The sequence below is a fragment of the Equus quagga genome, chromosome 3 (genome assembly GCF_021613505.1).
Source record: "Equus quagga isolate Etosha38 chromosome 3, UCLA_HA_Equagga_1.0, whole genome shotgun sequence".
Lineage (NCBI taxonomy): Eukaryota > Metazoa > Chordata > Mammalia > Perissodactyla > Equidae > Equus > Equus quagga.
Genome location: NC_060269.1, coordinates 4544041 through 4562211, shown reverse-complemented (window position 1 = coordinate 4562211; position 18171 = coordinate 4544041). Strand labels below are relative to the sequence as shown.

General features: G+C 43.1%; 1 protein-coding gene across 6 annotated transcripts in view; it reads left to right on the top strand.

Annotated features, from left to right (window-relative positions):
- The first annotated feature begins 7924 nt into the window (after positions 1-7924).
- COL25A1 (collagen type XXV alpha 1 chain) overlaps positions 7925-18171 on the top strand; it is a 440445-nt gene continuing 430198 nt past the window's right edge. For all 6 annotated transcript variants that reach the window (XR_006887816.1, XR_006887815.1, XM_046655549.1 and 3 more), the window contains exons 1-2: positions 7925-8825; positions 9899-9968. Coding sequence is in view for 4 of the 6 variants with exons in the window: in XM_046655549.1 (XP_046511505.1) it covers positions 8529-8825; positions 9899-9968 (367 nt within the window). In the remaining 2 variants the exon portion in view is untranslated. The remainder of the gene's footprint in view (positions 8826-9898; positions 9969-18171) is intronic.

Sequence of the window (18171 nt, the reverse complement as noted above, 5' to 3'; positions counted from 1 at the left end):
AGGGAACAAAGGGGGAAGTGGTGTACCCACAACATGACTAACAAAAATGTACAACTGAAATCTCACAAGGTTGTAATCTATCATAACATCAATAAAAAACAACAACAACAACAACAACAACAACAACAAAAAAGACATGGGAGCTAAAGAGAAATCATCTGCTTCACATCTACCCAACATATGATAGTGGGAGAGGCACAGAATAACTACTTTAGTCATTCCTGCTTAATTAAAAATGGGGAAAAAAATATCACCAAGGGGGCCGACCCCATGGCCGAGTGGTTAAGTTCACGTGCTCCACTTTGGTGGTCCAGGGTTTTGCCAGTTCAGATCCTGGGTGCGGACATGGCACCACTCATCAAGCCATGCTGAGGCAGCATCCCACATACCACAAGAAGAAGGACCCATAACTAAAAATATACAACTATGTACCAGGGGGCTTTGGGGAGAAAAAGGAAAAATAAAATCTTAAAGAAAAAATCCCCAGGACTCACTGGTCCACAGAGCTTCTGAAATTCAGTGGGGCAAACGTTGGAAGTTCTTTGATTAGGGCTGAAGCTGATTCCTTCCTGGGAATGATTCTCCGTGACTCTTGGCTCTGTCTTCTAGCCCTTTGGTTCTGTGCTCTAAGTCATTTTTTCTTTTCAATTTAAGATATCCTGTGTTTGCAGCCCTACAGTTTTCTTAGCCTGCTTCCTTCTTGGAGAGGTTTTAGATCCAAAGGCCTTTTCTGCCATTGTACTGTCTCTCTCCTTTCAGTTCAAGCTGATGTTTTTGCCAATATACATTGCTTAAAAAGTTTCTTGGTCTCTTATAAATATTATTGGGGTCCACTCCACTGAGATAAGCCTCACTTTACTTTGGGTTTCTGCTGAGACCACAGAGGGACAGCATCCTTAAGCTTCTTATGTGCTCTACTGTTTGATTAAACAGTTCCCTGAGGTATCACTTTAGATATTTCTGAGATATTAACAAAAGATTTTGTAGTCATCTCCTCAGCTCTTCTGTTCTTCTGAGTCTCTAGATTTGATCTTGCCCAAAAGCCATTTCTTAGTATTAGCATAAATTGTCATCTGGATAGGATGGGAATTTTCAATCCCAACAATTCCTGGCTTCTATTTATTTAAGAGTCATTCCTTAAGCGTATCCATCTCCTTTTATATTTTACTACACACAATAAGAAGAAACCTGTTGGCACCTTCAGTGCTCTGAATGGAATCTTCTTGGCTAAGTTACACAGTTCAGGAGGCACATTTTTCTGCTTTCCATGTTACCACAGGCAATAGGATTGCAATGTCTGTCCCTACATAGTAAGGATCTATTTCCTCATAGATTCCAATGACATTTTCCTCACTTTCCTTTAAGTTCTCATATGAAGTCTCATATAAGGCCATTTGGCATTTACTAATAAGAATTTTCTAGGCTCTCAGACTTTCGCTGTTATTGTCTTCAAAATCCTTCCATATAGAACTTGCACGTGGTCGGTTTTACAGATAGTGCCAGTTTTCCGAAGTGCTCGTGCAAAGTCACACTCCACCAGCAGTGTGTGAGAGTTCCAGTTGCTCCACATTTATTACGTGTCTTATTGTCTGTCTCTTTCATTTTGCCATTCTGCTTGGTGAGTGGTGGTATAATATGGTGGTTTCAATCTGCATTCTGCTGATTATTTATGGGCTGGAACACCATTTAAAAGTGTTTACCGGCTATTTTTGGCTTTCCTTTTGTAAAAGTGCTCATTCAAGCTTCTGCTCACTTTTCCATGGGTTGTCTGCATTTGTCTCATTGATTTGTAGGAGTTCTTACATATTCTGGATGATAAGCCTTTTTCAATTCTAGAGTATGCAAATGTCTTTTCCCATTCTGTGGCTTTTCTTTTCACTCATTTTAAGATGTCTTTTTCTTTTTTAATAAACCGAAGCTCTTAATTTAATGTATTGCAATTTGTCAATCATTTCCTCTATGGCTGGTGTTTTATGTGTCTCATTTAAAAAACCCTGCCTTAATCTGAGGTCATGAAGATATTCTTTGATATTGTCTTCTAAATGCTTTATATTGCTACCTTTATATTTAGGTTTATAAACTCTCACATTCTACTTGTTGTTTATTCTCTGAAGAAATGATTGAATTTCATATTTTTCTGTGTGAATATATAATTGTCTCAGGATAATTGATTGAAAAATCTATCTTTTCCTCACTGCTCTTCAGTGTCACTTCTTTCTGATGTTAATGCCTATGTGTGGGTTCATTTCTAGTCTCTTTATTCTGTTCCTTTGGTTTAATTTCTGTCCTTGCAGAACACCAAACTGTGTTGACCACCACACCCTTGTGATATATTTGGCTGTCTGATAGATACAAGTCCTTCTTTTGTTCTTGTTCACAAAAAGTATCTTTTTTTATGAAAAAAAGTATGCTTTACGGTTTTTTAAATACACAAAATAAAAAACTTGTATATGAATATTCATAGAAACTTCATTCATATAGCAAAAAACTGGAAACATTTCACATGTTCACCAACAAGTGAATACATAAACAAGTTGTATGAAATGGAATATTACACTGCAATAAAAGTAAACAAAATAGCATTATACACAGCACTGTGGATAAATGTCAAAACCATTATATTGAGCAAAAGAAGCCAGACACATAAGAATACATATGGTATGATTCTATTTACATAAAGTTCTAGAACAGGCAAAACTAATCTAAAATGACATAAAAGACATGAGTGGTTGCCTGGGGTGGGTTTCTGGGATAGGATTCTTCAAATCCTTCAATAGCTGGACGGCTGCCCTGATGCTACCCTATTCCTGTAGAGAGGTAAGACTAGATCATGATTCGGATATACAGCTGCCCCCTAGGATTAGAATGTACATTTTCTTGCCCTTCAGTGTCCATGGATCAGTAGATTGACACTTTAAAAGTAATAATAATAATAGCACCAATATGAGCTAAAATTTATATTTCACTTTATATTTGACCTGGCATTGTAATGCTTCACACATATCATCCCATTTATTCACTGAGAAAGACTTTATGGATAAGTATTACCATCTTTGTTTTATAGATGAGAAAACTGAGGCACAGAAAAGTTACGTAATTTACCCAAAGTCACACAGCTATTAAATGGCAGAGCTGGCCTTGGAGCCTGTACTCCTAACCATGATCTGAATCAAGGCTACAAACATGTTCTGTCTACATACAAAAAAAAAGATTACAACGAAAGGTTGATTTGGTAAGTTCAATGAAAAGTTGCTTCTTGTTAGCATTAGCAACATAATTGGCAAATTTTGGGAAAAATTTATTAAGTGGAGTTATCATCTTGTTATTTAAGGTTTGGGAAAAAATTCACCTCCTCCCTCCAAACAAAACAGAAATAAAACAACAAACAAACATCAAACTGAGTCTGCAGAGAGGAACGGGACTTGAGGGGGTTTGTGTTATCCAGATTATTGGATTCATACACTGTAAGCCCCTTGCTTAACCAGCCTGTGTGAACGGGCCCGGTTCCCTGGTCTGTCTGAAGGGAATTTTTCAGCCTGTCACTAAGAGCTAAATCCTTCTTTTCTGCTCTCCTGCTCCTAAAGACATTTACAATTTGTTTGTGATTTATTGAAATTTTCCTGGCTGCAGGAGAACTGCATCTTTTAAGTTCACCTCACTGCCTACTCCATTCTATTTGGGAAACTGCTTTCTTAGAAGATGTTTCTCTGAGCGCACATTCTCCTCTGAAGTTTGTGACACAGAAGGTTATGTTACCGATTTCTTCATGCAGGTAGCTGGTGGACATGGTGGGTGGATGTGTGTGTACAAAGATGGCCACACATCCCCTTACGCCCTTGGTCTGTTTGCTAACTTTGGTGGTGAACCTTGGTTAAACTTGTGGTGCTAGAAAACTAATTAGCCTCAAAAATTAATAGTGCCAAAAGATATTTTCTAAACAAACTGAAATATTTTTCTGTCATGTAATTAACATCTAAAAACTGCATAACAAGATTATTCCAACTACTTATTTTGGTCAGAGAACCTTTCTCAACATACATAAGACACAATTTTGAGTTCGTTAGTTCATCTCTATGCTATAGATCCTCTTTCAACCCACCTCTAACAGGCAGGTAGGAGTGCCATATGCCTTTTTTTTTTAAATTACCACTTGTACCTACTTAAAAGCTCCTTTCTTCGGTCTTCTTCACTTTCTCTCTGTCTTGTTTTTCTCCCAGTCACCTTCTTTTTCACTTGAACTTCCTGCCATGTCTCTCTGTCACAGTCTTTGCTCATTGCCTTTTTTCTGGGAGACTGGAGACTGGTAACAGTGGTGCCGGCAGAAACACTGAGTCCTGGGTCAGGACCCCACTGAGGCTGGCGTGAGTAGGCAGGAGAGTCGAGAGGGGCTGCTCAGCCTCACTGGTTTATCGTCTTTGAGTTGCGCCAATGGGAGGCATCAAAGAAATAAAACATTTTCTTCAGTTTCCTCTGCCTCAACAGAGGGCATTCTAACTTTACGCGACATGGGAGAAGGCCTGTCCCTTTCGTTCTTTCCCCGTGGGCGTGTCAGTAGACAGGAATGCAGGTACATGTGGCAGGAGGCACTGTGGTTGCAGGGCCCGCCTGAGTGACGAGCCTTGGAGTGGTTGCTGTACGCTTACAACACTGTGGTGGATGAGGGCTGATGTCCCATGACTGTGATGCTATTAGTTTCCTACGGTTATTGTAGCAAATTACCACAAACCCAGTGACCTAACACAAACATTAATTATAGTTCTGATGGTCAGAAGTCCTAAAATCAGAGGGTTGGCGAGGCGGCATTCCTTCTGGAGGCTAGAGGGGAGGATTTGTTCCTTGACTTTTTAAGCTTCTAGAGACTGCCCATATTCTCTGGCTTCCATCTTCAAAGTGATATTCACATCACTCTGACCTCCGCTGCTGTTGTCACATCTCCTCTCAGTCCGAGACCCTGCCTCCCTCTTATGCGGACCCTTGTGGTGACATGGGGCCCACCGGCATAATCGAAGAGAATCTCCCCATCTCAAGACCTTAGCTTCATCACATCCGCAAATCAGTTTTGTCATGTAAGGCAACATTCCTCATTTGCAGGTTTTCGGGATTAGAATGTGGACTTCTTTGGGTCCATTTTTCTTCTAATCATATTCCTGTTCTACAACCCACTGCTTGCCTTTTACTACTATTGATATCAGCCTTAGGTAATTTGGAGCCAGCTGGGTTGCACCATTTTTAGTGCTATTTTTACTTTTTTGAATCCTTCTCCACATAGGGAACAAAACAACAACTGTGCTCTGATGAATCTACAGAACAGCATGGGTTCAAATCCCCAGAGCGTTCTTGACTCGTGCATTCTCTGAGCTTGCTGCAGAGAATCTACTCGGTTTTGAAATCTTCGTGTTAACGACTGGTACATTTCTAGAATATTGTCCCCACCAAAGAAATCAAGCAAAACTAATCCTTTGGATAAAGATGCCAAATCCACAAAATTCCAACTTTCTCTCTCTGCTAAGATCTGACCGTTCTGAGAGCTTGCGAGACTTGTTCATGTCCTTTCTTATGGCCAGTTTCCACAAAGTATCATCTAAGAACATTGCATCATCCCAATTATATGTGTGACCTACTGTCAGCATCAGTCAGCATAGAAAAGAGCCACTCTACTGAAATTTTAAGAGAGCAGTGCCTTGCCCCAAAGAAAAGGTCTTCATTCTCTTTGTCTCCATACTTTCTCCATACTGGCATGGAGAGTGTGCAGAGAAAGATGATCGATGAGGAAGGTGAGATGACAGACACGAGGTGGTGACTCGTAAGACCTGTAATTTCCACTCTAAGGACAATGGGAGGTACTGAAGGAATTTAGGTGGACGAGGAGAGTAGGGCAAGGAAGGAGTCAAAAGTTGTTACTGGGTATTTCAGCTTGGGGACACTGGATGGAGGGCCATTCCAGGTACTGAGATGGGAAACAAAGGAAGAAGAGTGGGGTTTGGAGAGAAGATGCAGGTTACATTGGATTGCTTATGGGACATACAAGTGGAGATGGCGAACAGGCATTTGGCTCTATGGGTTGAGGCTCAGGAGAGAGGTTTGGGTTTGCAATAGGGGTTTCCGACTCCTCAGTGTAAGGCCGGTAATTGAGAGCACTACTGGAGATAGTGCACAGAGTTAGAAGAGAAGATGGCATAAGTCAGAGACCTGAGGAGCACCAACATTTAGAGGACAGGCAGAGGAAAAGCCTGCCACGGAGACTAGGGAATGGTTTCAGGGGTAATTAGAAAATCAGAAAGAGTTGACAATGTTGAAAACCTTTAACCCATTCCTTGGGTGCTATTATTGAAAACGCATTTAATCACAATTAAATGTAACTTGAAAATTGTTTCCTTTATAGACAAGACAGGGCTGATAATTCCTTACTTGCATCACAGGGTTATGAGGTTCAGATGCAAAAAAGTATCTGCAAACATTGCGTAAAGTGCTACAGTGGTTCTCAAACTCTCCTGCCATCAAAATCATTAGGAGGACTTGTTAAAACATAGATTGCTGTGTTTCTGATTCGGTAGATGGGGTGGGGCCCTGGAATTTGAATTTTGCATAAGTTCTCAGTTGAGGCTGATGTTGACATCTGAGGCCACCCTTTGAGAACTACTATGTAATACAAATATAAAGAATCACGCTTTTGATTTTATAGCAAAATTTGCTGATGTCTGTTTCGTCCCCTAATCTTTTTTCATTCCTGCATCCTCCATCGACAGGTGGTGTTGAAACATCTTCACCCGGCTTCGTACCTAGCGACATCCGTTATGTAGGTGAAAGAGCCTAGCGCAGTATTTTGTTGATTTTCTACATTAATGAGCAACAGTTTGAGGTCAGCTCGATTAAGGATGGGAAAATATATGGTATTTCTTGTGGGGAGGAGGAGATAAGAAGGCACTCTTTGGAGTAAGAGGTGGGTTTTTTTTTTTTAAAGTCAATTGGAGGTAGAATGCTATGTATTACCTACTTTCAAAAATCCCATTAGAGAACTTGTAATTTGATCCAGAGGGAGCAGAGTCAGGTACAAGGAAAAATTGACCTCATTCTTCAGTCCTTTACTAAATCCTGAGAAATGTGTGTACCTCAGCGCTCCCTTTTTCAATCCCACAAAACAGGGAATCAGGAAAACGCATTAGCACCCTCGTACAGACGAGGATCCAGAGCGGGAGGAGGCCCAGCCCCGCCAAGACAGAAGGAAACCGGGGGAGGGGAGAGAACACGTCCCCTAACCGCGGAATCTGCAGTGCGGCCGTGGGAAGAGGAGGGACGTGGGGGAATGGACCTCAGGCGACAGCCAGACCCCTCGCCTCCGGGCACGTGGGGAAGCCAGGGAGGGGAGAGGCTGTCCCGGGGCTCCCGCCGCTCGCGAGCGCAGATCCGAGAGCCGAGCCTCTGCTCCCCTTCTCGCTCCTGGAGGCCCTTCTCCACCTTCAGCCGGGACAGGAGGGGCGCCGGGCGGGGCGACCGCTTCCCCACCGCGGACCCCGCGGCGGCCCCGGCCCGGGCGGGAGACGCGGCCTTTGGGGACGCAGAAGTTACTCCGCGGAGGGGGCGGGGCCGCCGAGCTCCTCTCCAATCGTGGCGGCCGCTCCGGCCATTTGCATACCTTATGCTAACGAGACCTCCCGCCCGGCCCCCCGCGAGCTCCCGCGCCGGGGGTCTCCCGGCCCGGCCCGCGGGGCCCGCGAAGGCGGATCCGAGGATCGCGGGAGCTCCTGCAGGGGGCGCGGGCGCTGGCAGGGGGCGCCGTGCAGCGCGAGCCGCGGCGAGCGGCGCCGGCAGGGGCGGGGAGGGCCGCGGCGCCCGGAGCGCGCGCTCGCACACTCACACTCGCACACTCACACACGAGCATCCCGAGGGTATTTAAGGCTCGCACGCGCGCGGCTGCGGAGAGACTCCGGCAGCCGCGGCTCGCGTTTGCTCCTTGGTTCTTTCGCGTCCTCCCTCTTCTCCCCGTGGCCACCGCGTTGGCGCTGCGCCCTCGCGGTCTCTCTCTGCCTTTTTGCCTGGAACGGAATCCAGGTGGGGAACAGGTCGGCGTGCGGAAAAGCCCCGAGTAGGTAGAAATAGGCAAACTCACCGAGACGCAACAGGTCCGGGGCTCGGTGGCGAGCGAGCGGCCGCCCCTCCAGCGCCTCGCCCGCCGTCCCCTGGACCCTGCGCGGCCGCTCTCGCGGACCTCAGAAGGAGCGTTGGTCCTCTAAGGGGCAAGGAGGGCGTCTGACGGCTTCACTGGGGTTTTTACCGAACTGCTGGCAGTCCCCGGACTGCGAGTGCTTGTCGCTCCCGGCTGGGAGGGAGAAGACAGGAGGATGGTCCCCGCCTGCGGGGCTCGGCGCTGAGGAGAGCGGGGTCCGTCTCCGCGCCCCGGCTCCCACTCCGCCAACTAGTTGTGCAGCCACCAGCACTGAACTTCGGAGGAACCGTCCCTTTTCTTTCCTTTTGAGATTATTGGAAGTGGTAGAGGGTGCGAGGCGAAGTCGAGGAGCCGACCCGCCACGATGCTGGTGAAGAAGCATGCGGGGAAAGGAGGGGGCCGGGAGCTGGGCGTCGAGGACAGAAGCCCCGCCGAGCAGCGCTGTGCCCGGACCGTGCCCCCGTGCGCGGCCCTGACGGCCCTCCTATCAGTGGTGGCCGTGATGTCTTGTCTGTACCTGGGGGTGAAAACCAACGACTTGCAGGCGAGGATCGCCGCTCTCGAATCCGCTAAGGGAGACCCTTCCATCCGTCTGCTGCCTGATTGCCTGGACCAGCTGAAAGCAGTGGTGCAAGAGAAAGTGGAGCGACTTCTGGCTCAGGTGTGAAAGGCTGGGGTATTTTGCACGTGGATAACGTCTTGCACGGGCGAGATTCTGTGTACATGACCAGCCTCTACCCTTACTGTATGCATACTTGGTGGGGCTGTGTGTGCATAAGCTGGGCGACCGTCTATGCTCGCTGTAGGGTATATTGTATATGCGCATCCTTTGATATCGCCCTCTCTGCCTCTATCATCTCCCTCATTCTTCTTAACGTTTGCATGCTAAACACATATGGAGCCTAAAAGGGGGAAGGGAGGCCAGAACGCAGGGTGGCATTTAATCTCTTTTCAGTTTTCTGGAGTGCATGTGACTCTTTTCCAGTTTTGTGGAGAATATTTCTTGCAGAGACAGCATCCGTTATGCCCTTCAAATGTTATGAGAAGGTTAGGGCCATAGGTGTGATTAATATACAAATGCTAATCACTCTTAGAAGAGAAATAACCCTATATATGATTTTCAATCAATCACTTCACACATGGAATGTTTTCATATTAAATGTTTAAAAAGAAAAAATAGTAGCTTTATTTTTTGTAAAGGAGGCAGTGTGAGGGGTGTTTATGAATCAGAGCTGTTGGAGTTGAGAGTTGAAAGGGATCTACCTTATGTTTATAAATACCAGGAGCTGCTTTAGACCAGAGTTAGGCGGTGTTCTGGAACTTGCTCTTCCAAAGGAGAGGCTGTTTGGCAGTAGTTGCAGCACTCCATGATAAGCAGTGGACCTTACATATAAAATATTGGCCGTTTAAACCCAGAGGCTACCTAGAGCTGCAGCCTGTTAATGCCAGGTTTTTGCACTGACTGCATATTCTTGAGCTGAGGGAGAGGGTGGAGGTGGTTGAAGAATGGAGAAAGATGTGCAAGTCCAGCAGTCTAGAAACCTTGTCAATGGTCATCTTCTTTCTCCAGGGCTTGGGTACTGTTACCTTTTGACCAAAGTCCAAGTACGTTTGTAGACGTTAGTTATGCAGGCTCTCAGATGCTGGAAAATCAAGCCTATGGCCAGAGTCCCTGCAGAATCCGTTTCTCTACAAGGCTACTGATGGTTGTTAATCCCTCTTCTTTCCCTACAGAAGTCCTATGAACACATGGCTAAAATAAGAATTGCAAGAGAAGCTCCTTCTGACTGCAACTGCCCGGCAGGTAAATGGAGCTTGTTTACCAGGTTTCCTCTGTAACAGAGCGTTCTAGACAAAGGTCCTGTGTCTGTCAAGTCTACCTGCAATGACAGTAAAGAAAGAATGCAGACCCAACTCACCTTAATAAAATCAACATGTCTCAGTCAAAAGAATGGCAAATAAAGCCCCCTATATTATTTTAAGCAGCGTACCAAGCTTTGTTATGAGAAAGCGCAGGACTTAGAGAAAATCACCAAGGCAAGGTGATGCACAAAGATGAAGTTCTTAGGTTAAAAAATATTCTTCAGTTTTATTCAGTTTTAATGTCTCTGGTGAAAAGGACTGCAGAGCACGTTGGAGTCTGGATTCCCTGGGGGCTAAGTTGCATTAGTTTAGGTTTCTATTTTTTACCTTCGACATGCGATCATGTTAGTAAACCACCTTACCTTCCTCACCTGCTTTTATTCTTGTCCATCAAAAAGGTTCTCTCTCCTATCCTGTAACTAAAGATGAGGACTGAAAGGCCATTGGTTCTTTATCTTGGGCTTCTCGTTACGAACTATTGCATTCTCAATGACTTCTTAGAAAAGGCTCTTACGTTTGTAGCATTTTTCTGTGTAGCTTAACAGAACTGTATTAATGATAGCATATTAGTAGAAGGATAGGGAAGAGAGACATCAGTGAATAAAAACCTCTGGCTAAGCATTAACTCTTCATTCACAGCTCTCTGAGGCTTGGTAGTCATTCATCTACAGACCTAACAATTTACAGGCCCTTGGAATATGTCCACTGGAAAATACCTAGTGGATTCAACTGATGTAAGCCATGAAAAACTCCCATGAGTCTTGAGATTTCTATTTCAGATAAATGTTATTAATGCATTTATGGACATTTTAGTTTCTTTTATCATCACTTACGGAAAAGTCTTTTACATTTCCTTTAATGTTCAGCAACATGCTACTTAGATACTTATGTATGGAAAGACTAGTTCCTGTATTTTTTCATATTCTGAGGTTTTTTTTCTCATGATAACTTGTTTTGACACAGCTAAACTGGGTGCTGTGTTTGGAAATTTCAAATGTCGGCTCCTCTCTGTACATCATAAAAATTTCACTATTTGTGATCTGCTACATTGTTGACCATAATGGAGCTATATATTTTTTTAAACGAAGCCCTTTCAATTGAGAAGACACACACGTTAGGCAACAGGGAAACAAAGGTAATGTTTGACATTGTAGGTTTCATTCTTAGTTGTTTTCAGTTGGGAAAGACCTCAGAAGCCAGAAGTTCAAGGAAGGCACTTTTCTAGTGCAGGAATGACCTGGAAACAACCTCATCAGCCTGCAGGGATTATGTAAATTCCTGAGCCAGTTGGTATAGAACTTTGCTGATCATACCACTAAGAGTCCAGCGTTTTCTGTACACGGTATTCTTGCCAGCTGTGTGAGAAATAACTAGTGTTTAATTAATAGGATTCTTAGTGAAGTTGCTAAAAAGTAGAAAAGTGACAACCACAGCACTGAGTTCTGTTTTTTGTGGATTTAACTGCTTCATGATGTTTGGTGTAAGCTAGTTGTTGAGATCTAACTTGTAATCTGGAAGAAAGCCATCACATTTATATTTACCTTATATTACCTCAGAAGATCATTTTGAACCATTTTTCTTCTTAACATAGTAATTTAATAATAAACGGTGATTTCACTGTAGTAACATACATAAATAATAATGGTGATTCCCTCGGCTTCTTCGTTGGCTCTCACCAATGGCTGCTTTACTTTCTTGCCACCACTAGAGCTCCACATTACATCAGTTTTCACAGGTTCCTGGAGAGGTAAACATTTGAAGGTGCACGTTCCAATACCCAGATGCAAACAGCTTTCCTGCTGACAAATTGCTGTTATACGGTCTCTGCTGCTTGTGGAGTAATTAGACATCGTGAAAATACAGGTATTATGTTGAAAATAGTATCCCAGGGGAAAACGAGTTATTTTGAATTATGGTCAGTGAGATATTGTCTTAGGGAATAAATGGGCTGGCCAGGAGGATTAGAAAGGAGATACAGCATGTCCCACCTGGTTTGGCTCTACCCTTGGTTTGGAGTGACAAAGAGTCGTCACCCAGACATCTGTTGTAGGGCAGAGTGAGACGAGTCTGTGACCTCAACTCAGTTCCTGTGGACAGATGCCCGCCCTTGAAGTTGACACTCTTGTTGACAGTCTCCGTCACAGAGCCAAGGACTGATAGCAAGGACTAATGCTATGTTGTCTTGCTCACTTCGTTACTTTGGATAGAACTCAGCCCCAGTGAGGTTTATCCAGATAGGCTACTAGGAAATCATAGAATTTATAGATTTTTTTTAAAAGAAGAAATTTTTGTGGGAGAGGGATAAGAAAGACTTATTGAATAGTTTCTGGTTGTAGGGGAAGCACTCTCTCATTTGAGAGAGTTAAGTATTAATAATCTCATTTTACAGATGAGAAAACTGGACTTAGAGAGGGTGACTAACTTAACATAGTAAAGGCAAGGTCAGGATTCATGCCCACAGCGGACAGAATCAAAAGCCATGAGGAATAGAGAGTGAGCATAGGTTTTGGAGCTGGACAGTTCTGGGTTGGAATCCTGGGTCTGCTACTAAATAACTGTGTGACCTTGGTCAAACGAATTGATTTGTCTATGTTCCAGTTTCCTCATCTGCAAAAAAATGGCTAATCCTGCTTTCCTCATAGGTTGGTAATTTACCTAGAGTCTGGCATATTAATTGCTGTTCATAGATGAGAGCAGTTAGTCTTCTTTTTAATATTACTATATGCTGCTTAACTCTAGTCCACGGTGACACGTGATGCAAGTGAGAGAACCGAGACCCGGAGAAGTATAACTCTCTCAAAACCCAATGGCTCGTTAATGGCAGGTTTTGGACTAGAATACTATGCTTAATTAAACAAATGTGTCTGTAGGTCATTCATGCAGATAATCAAACAACTCAGTCTCTCTTGGTGCTACGTCAATGAAGACTGGTTCTTTACAGATATTTCTACTAGTCTACTAAATTACCAAAATTACAGGAAGAGCTTTTGACCTTGTAGGCAAACCATGATTGAAATAGATAGAACCTGGACTTCAATGAGCATGGGGATGTTGAAGAATGTCTTTACAGTTTTCAGACCACATCTTAACAAAAATGGGAACTTTATCTGACTCATCTTCACATTTATTTTTAATAGCTTTATTGAAGTATAATTTATAATATTTACCCATTTAAGTGTATGATTTAAAGATTTTTAAAACAAATTTATAGGGTTGGGCAACCATCACTACAATCCAGTGTTAGATCACTTTAGTCGCCTCTGAAAATTCACACTTACTTTCTTCATGTGCTCAAGAGAAGCTCTATTTTTTGAAAATTTGCTTTAAAGAACCCCCAAAATAAAATTTAAAAAACCATACAAATTGGAGCTCTGTATACCAGAATATTTGATTTAGTGGTGGCTGACCATGGAAATTCAGCTGGCATCTGTGGCCGGCCTCTGTAAAACTTGACCCTCATAGGAGAGAATAAATTGGCTTTTTCCTGTGGCTGTAGAGTTCTTTTTTGGGTTCTGTTCTTTGAGTCCTACATAAAGTATGTACCAACCAGGCATATTCATGGGAGGGTTTCTATGTTCCAGTTGATAGAGAACGCTGGGAACCAGGCAGCCAACCAAAGGATGTTTAGATCACAAAGGTTTCTGTATCTTATTCATCAGGTGTGTTTCCTGCCCAGGCATTAGACATAAGAACCTCTGTGGTGTAATGGGCAGAGAATGTGAATGGGAGAAAAGAATCCAGAGTTCTAATCCTGGCTTTGTCATTAACCTGTTACACAGTATTGGGCAAGTCATTTCCCAGATACACTTTTACGGACTCTATTTTCATTATCCCTAAAGTAGGAGTGTTGCACTAAAATGATTTTGAAGGGCATTTTTCAGTTCTCTGGGTACAGAGCCTGCCGTGTACCAAATATCAAGCTAGATCCTGGGAATGGGCTGATGAACAAGGCGGACTTGGTTCTGCTGTCGTGGAGCTTACATTTCAGTGAGGACGACAGACATTTATTTCAACATGACATGGACTTACAGGCATGACAAGTGCAACCAAGAAAAAACAGTGTGCTGTACAGCATGTGACCAAAATTTCTTCCATGTTGTAAATACTAAGGATTTAGTATTTTCCCTAGAGGAAAAAAAAAAAAAAAGAAATTCACACTGGGAGAAAAGTCATAATATGAGAAGATCTGGCTTCTGATTACAAGTAAAAGTTCTGGCAATGGATAAAAGGCTCATTTGCACAGCCTCACCTGGCTTTTTTCTTTTTGAGGATTTGTGGTCTGACGAAGGTACACTGTTCCCTGGTTTACCCACACGATCCCCAACTGAAACAGAAAGTGCCTTTAATATATAAAGGGTTGGGTAGATAGGATGCTGACTTATTCTTCTACGTGTCCTCTGAAAACAGTGAGATTTGGGTTGAATGAGAGTTGAAACTTCCTGCCTGGTGGTACTGAATGGTACCCCTCCACCTGGCTCCTTTGCATTCACTGATAATGATGCAATGTAGCACAGCTGGTCACCTGCTCTGAGAGTTTAGCTAGATGAAAAAGATATACCACATAACTTCCAAGGTTCCTATCCACCTTCCAGGTCTATGGAAATGATAGTAAACAAAATAAGAATAAATGTATTCTGACTCATAAATGTGAGTGATATAGCTGCTGAGGACTGGCTTTGTGGCATTGTCTCAAATCTGGGTGGAAATAAATGTTAACTGCAGCTTTAAGGTTGTGCATCCTCTCCCGTTGTATGAGCAGACCTTTAAATTACCTAGTTAGCATAAATTTACTTTATCATATAAAGCTTGTATTTCCTACTAACATGGTTTTTTACTTATGCTGTCCATTTTTCCTAATGAGCTGTACAATGAAGGGAAAGAATACATCAAGTAAGGTCATAATAACGTGTAGATCTTCAATTATGTAACATAAAGGATAGGGAGAACCGGTGTGCAGAAAGAAATCGAATGAAAAAGCTGTAAATGATATTTAAATGAGAATAGCAGGCATCCCCCGCCTCCCCCACAGAAGGCCACACGCTACAATGTGAAGTCTGGGTGCCTCAAAGCATTCCTGTTACATGGTTTCAGTCCTAAGGGTACAGCAGTCTAGGCATAACACTTTCAGTTGGACCAGCAGGGACAGCTGGCAAAATGCCCTGTCTCCCAAAGGACTAGGGACAAATCGTCTCTTGAAGCAACATTCTTGTTTGTTAGCTTCTCTTCTCTTTCTCTTGTCTAAAAGTCATGAAGCAAATTCTTCAAATACGCTTCTCTTTCTTACCTTAGTAGTTCTGTTTTTCCGTGAGCTGGGAATTCTGTAAGAGAAGGGCATAGATTCGGCTTAGGGGTTAATTCTTTCCAGCTCCTCTGAAGAATGTCTGGGCACAAGCGGCCTGTCAGGGCCAGAATAGCCTACTGTGCTTCTGATGGGTTCGTAAGTGTGCAAAAACAACCAAATGGCATTTAAAAAAACAGTATTTGAATGTAAAAAATTAGGTCTAGGAGTGGAGAAGGAGGGCATGCTCTCACTGACAAGATTAGGTAAACGGAGGGCTGGTGGGGAACGTGCCAGAGTCAGGACTGTTTCACAGTCCAGGGGGCCTTTCCTGCTGCGGGGGGAACCTCACTAGACGCTCCTCAAAATAGCATCAATCTATCTTATCTTGAGTGGAAACCATCCAAAACCTATTATGAAAAGTGTTTTTATTCCCTCCTTCCACTTTATAAATAATACTCGGTGGTTCATTGGAAGCTGGGAATGTGAAAACAGTGTATGAGTCAGTCTGGGCTGTGGGCTGGAGCCTAGTAAGTGACCGATAATCATAGCAGCAGCCCCACCCACCTGGTTGGCCAGTGCGGGTGAAGTTCCAGGCAGTGGTTTAATGCACTATGATATTTAATACCGTGTTTTCAATTTGTGTTAAAAATGGCTGTGGCATATCCACATACTGAATTCTTAGAGATGCACAGTTACTGTTTCATTTAGGATGTGTTCAGTAATCTTGCAATTAAGAAAATAGTTTAAAATCAACTCTTAAGATGGAGATAACACTGAAGAATGGGAGACAGAGGGAAGTGGAAATCACTTACAAATGAAAATTGAGCACTTTTCATTGGCATCATGTATTCCTTCAAATGACTATTCTGTAAGTCATTTAAATGATAAGATTCCCTGAAGAAATGTCACCAGATGCAGGCACCTTCCCTTTGTGACCACAAGGAGGAGGAACTGAGCTGAATAGTGGGACTTCCTCTGTTCTGTCAGCTCTCAATTAAATTCCTAGCTGACTTCTATCTCTTGACTTCTGTTTGCAATGGAAAAGGTTAATGGAAGAAGCAAGTAATTTCCTCCACCTATATTTGAAGATGAGAAAGTCCTATCACCTTTAAGCTATTTAAAGCAATCTAGTAAATTTCATATTTGTATTAGTAAAAAGTTTAGCAGGTAAATTCACAGATGAACTAGAGGCTAGTATTCCAACAGCTAGAAGAAGTGAACTAAATGTAAGTGAATTGACCAGTTGAGAATTTTGTGCGTATGTTTTATAATTTTTTAGCATCAAGAGTCATTTGGAATCACTATCATGCTTTTGACATTGTTTCATCTGGTGTCTCCACTTCAACTTCAGTTACCACATAAATATGGTAGTTGAAATGCATGATTTTTCTCATATTGTGTTCCTTTGTCTGATCGCTTAGTCTGATTTGCCAGTGTAGGGGAGCAGGACATTTCCTCTTCCCAAATGTGGGTTCGTCTGGCTGGAGAACGAATTAAATTCACATGAGACAGAATAGCAAGAGAAAATTAAACAAAGCTTTATGAGGAACCATGGCCCGGGGCCTTTCTTCCTGAAGGAAGAAAGGGCACCGAAGAAGTGGGGTGCACAGACTGGTCATATACCCCCAAACGGGGTGTTTCACATGTGATTGAAATGTCCCTCCCACAATAGTCACAAGATTGCCCTGTCGGCACAGCGCATGATGGACACAGCAGGTAGTGGTCGGCTATCTCGGTGGGCGTAGCAGGAGGCAAGTCTATTGTCTGGAGCTGGGCGGTCACAGGTGAGCACAGCAATCAGTTCCTAACCTAAGGAAAGATGCTTAATCCTTAAAGAAATGCCAAAGTTGGGAGGGGGAGGGAAGTCAGTTACAGGAGGTTACCAGACAAGCACAATAAAATGCAGATTTTAAGTCTTTGCCTTTGGTATTGATTAAGAGTTTTTAGAGAGAAGGTCATATCCTTTCTTCTTCCTGGTACAGAGAGGGAGGCAGCTTTTACAGATAGAGATGTACCTTACAAATGTAAATGTGTCCTAAGGAAGGGCAAGTTCCATTCCTCAGAGCCTCCTTCCCTGTCCCAGTTTATCAAAAGCAATCAACCTCAAATAATCCTGATGCCAAAGAGACATATCTTGGGGTGGCCAATTCCACGTCCCCACACCAGGAATGTCAAAAACTGTGTCTGTTCATTTGGATAGTAATAATTTAGATTTTAGGAGCTCTACGCTTCTGAATTAAGTACACAAAGTTTTTATTCTTATCTTTGCAATGTGGTCAGCACATATCTAAATACAATTTTCACGTTTAGGCAAAGTGGCTGAGTAAACTGGATGGATGGTAGCCAGCGCTAGTTTGTACATTATGGTAATGCTGAGAGTCAGAATATGTCTAACTAGGAGTGGCCTGGGTGTGGCCCGGGTAGTCTGTTTTTCCTTTCTTTGCCACAGAGTTCACATGTAAGGAAGAGTAAAAAGGGGGAGGAAAAGCCACCCATGTCCTGTGGTCCCTTGGAATCATATCTCTTTACCATCATACTTAGCAAGCTTGGTACTTTAGAGTTCCCATTATAAGGTCAATCTGGACGATGGCTAGAGAGTCAGAGAAACTCTCCCTTATAGCTCTGTCTCCAGCATCCTCTTTTGCTCTTGTGGCAGCTAATAGGAGAGAAAAATTTCACGGGAATCTCTTCTTCAAGTCTATTACAGGGCCAGAATGGAGTTCTTATTTTTAATCCTTAAGATGCTAGAATTAAATAGGCCTGGAAAATTGGCACAGTTCTTTCCCAGCATTCCTACATCTTAGGTCAGTTCAGGCAGCTATCAAAGGCAAGTTGTTTGTGTTACCTTTCTAGGAATTATGAA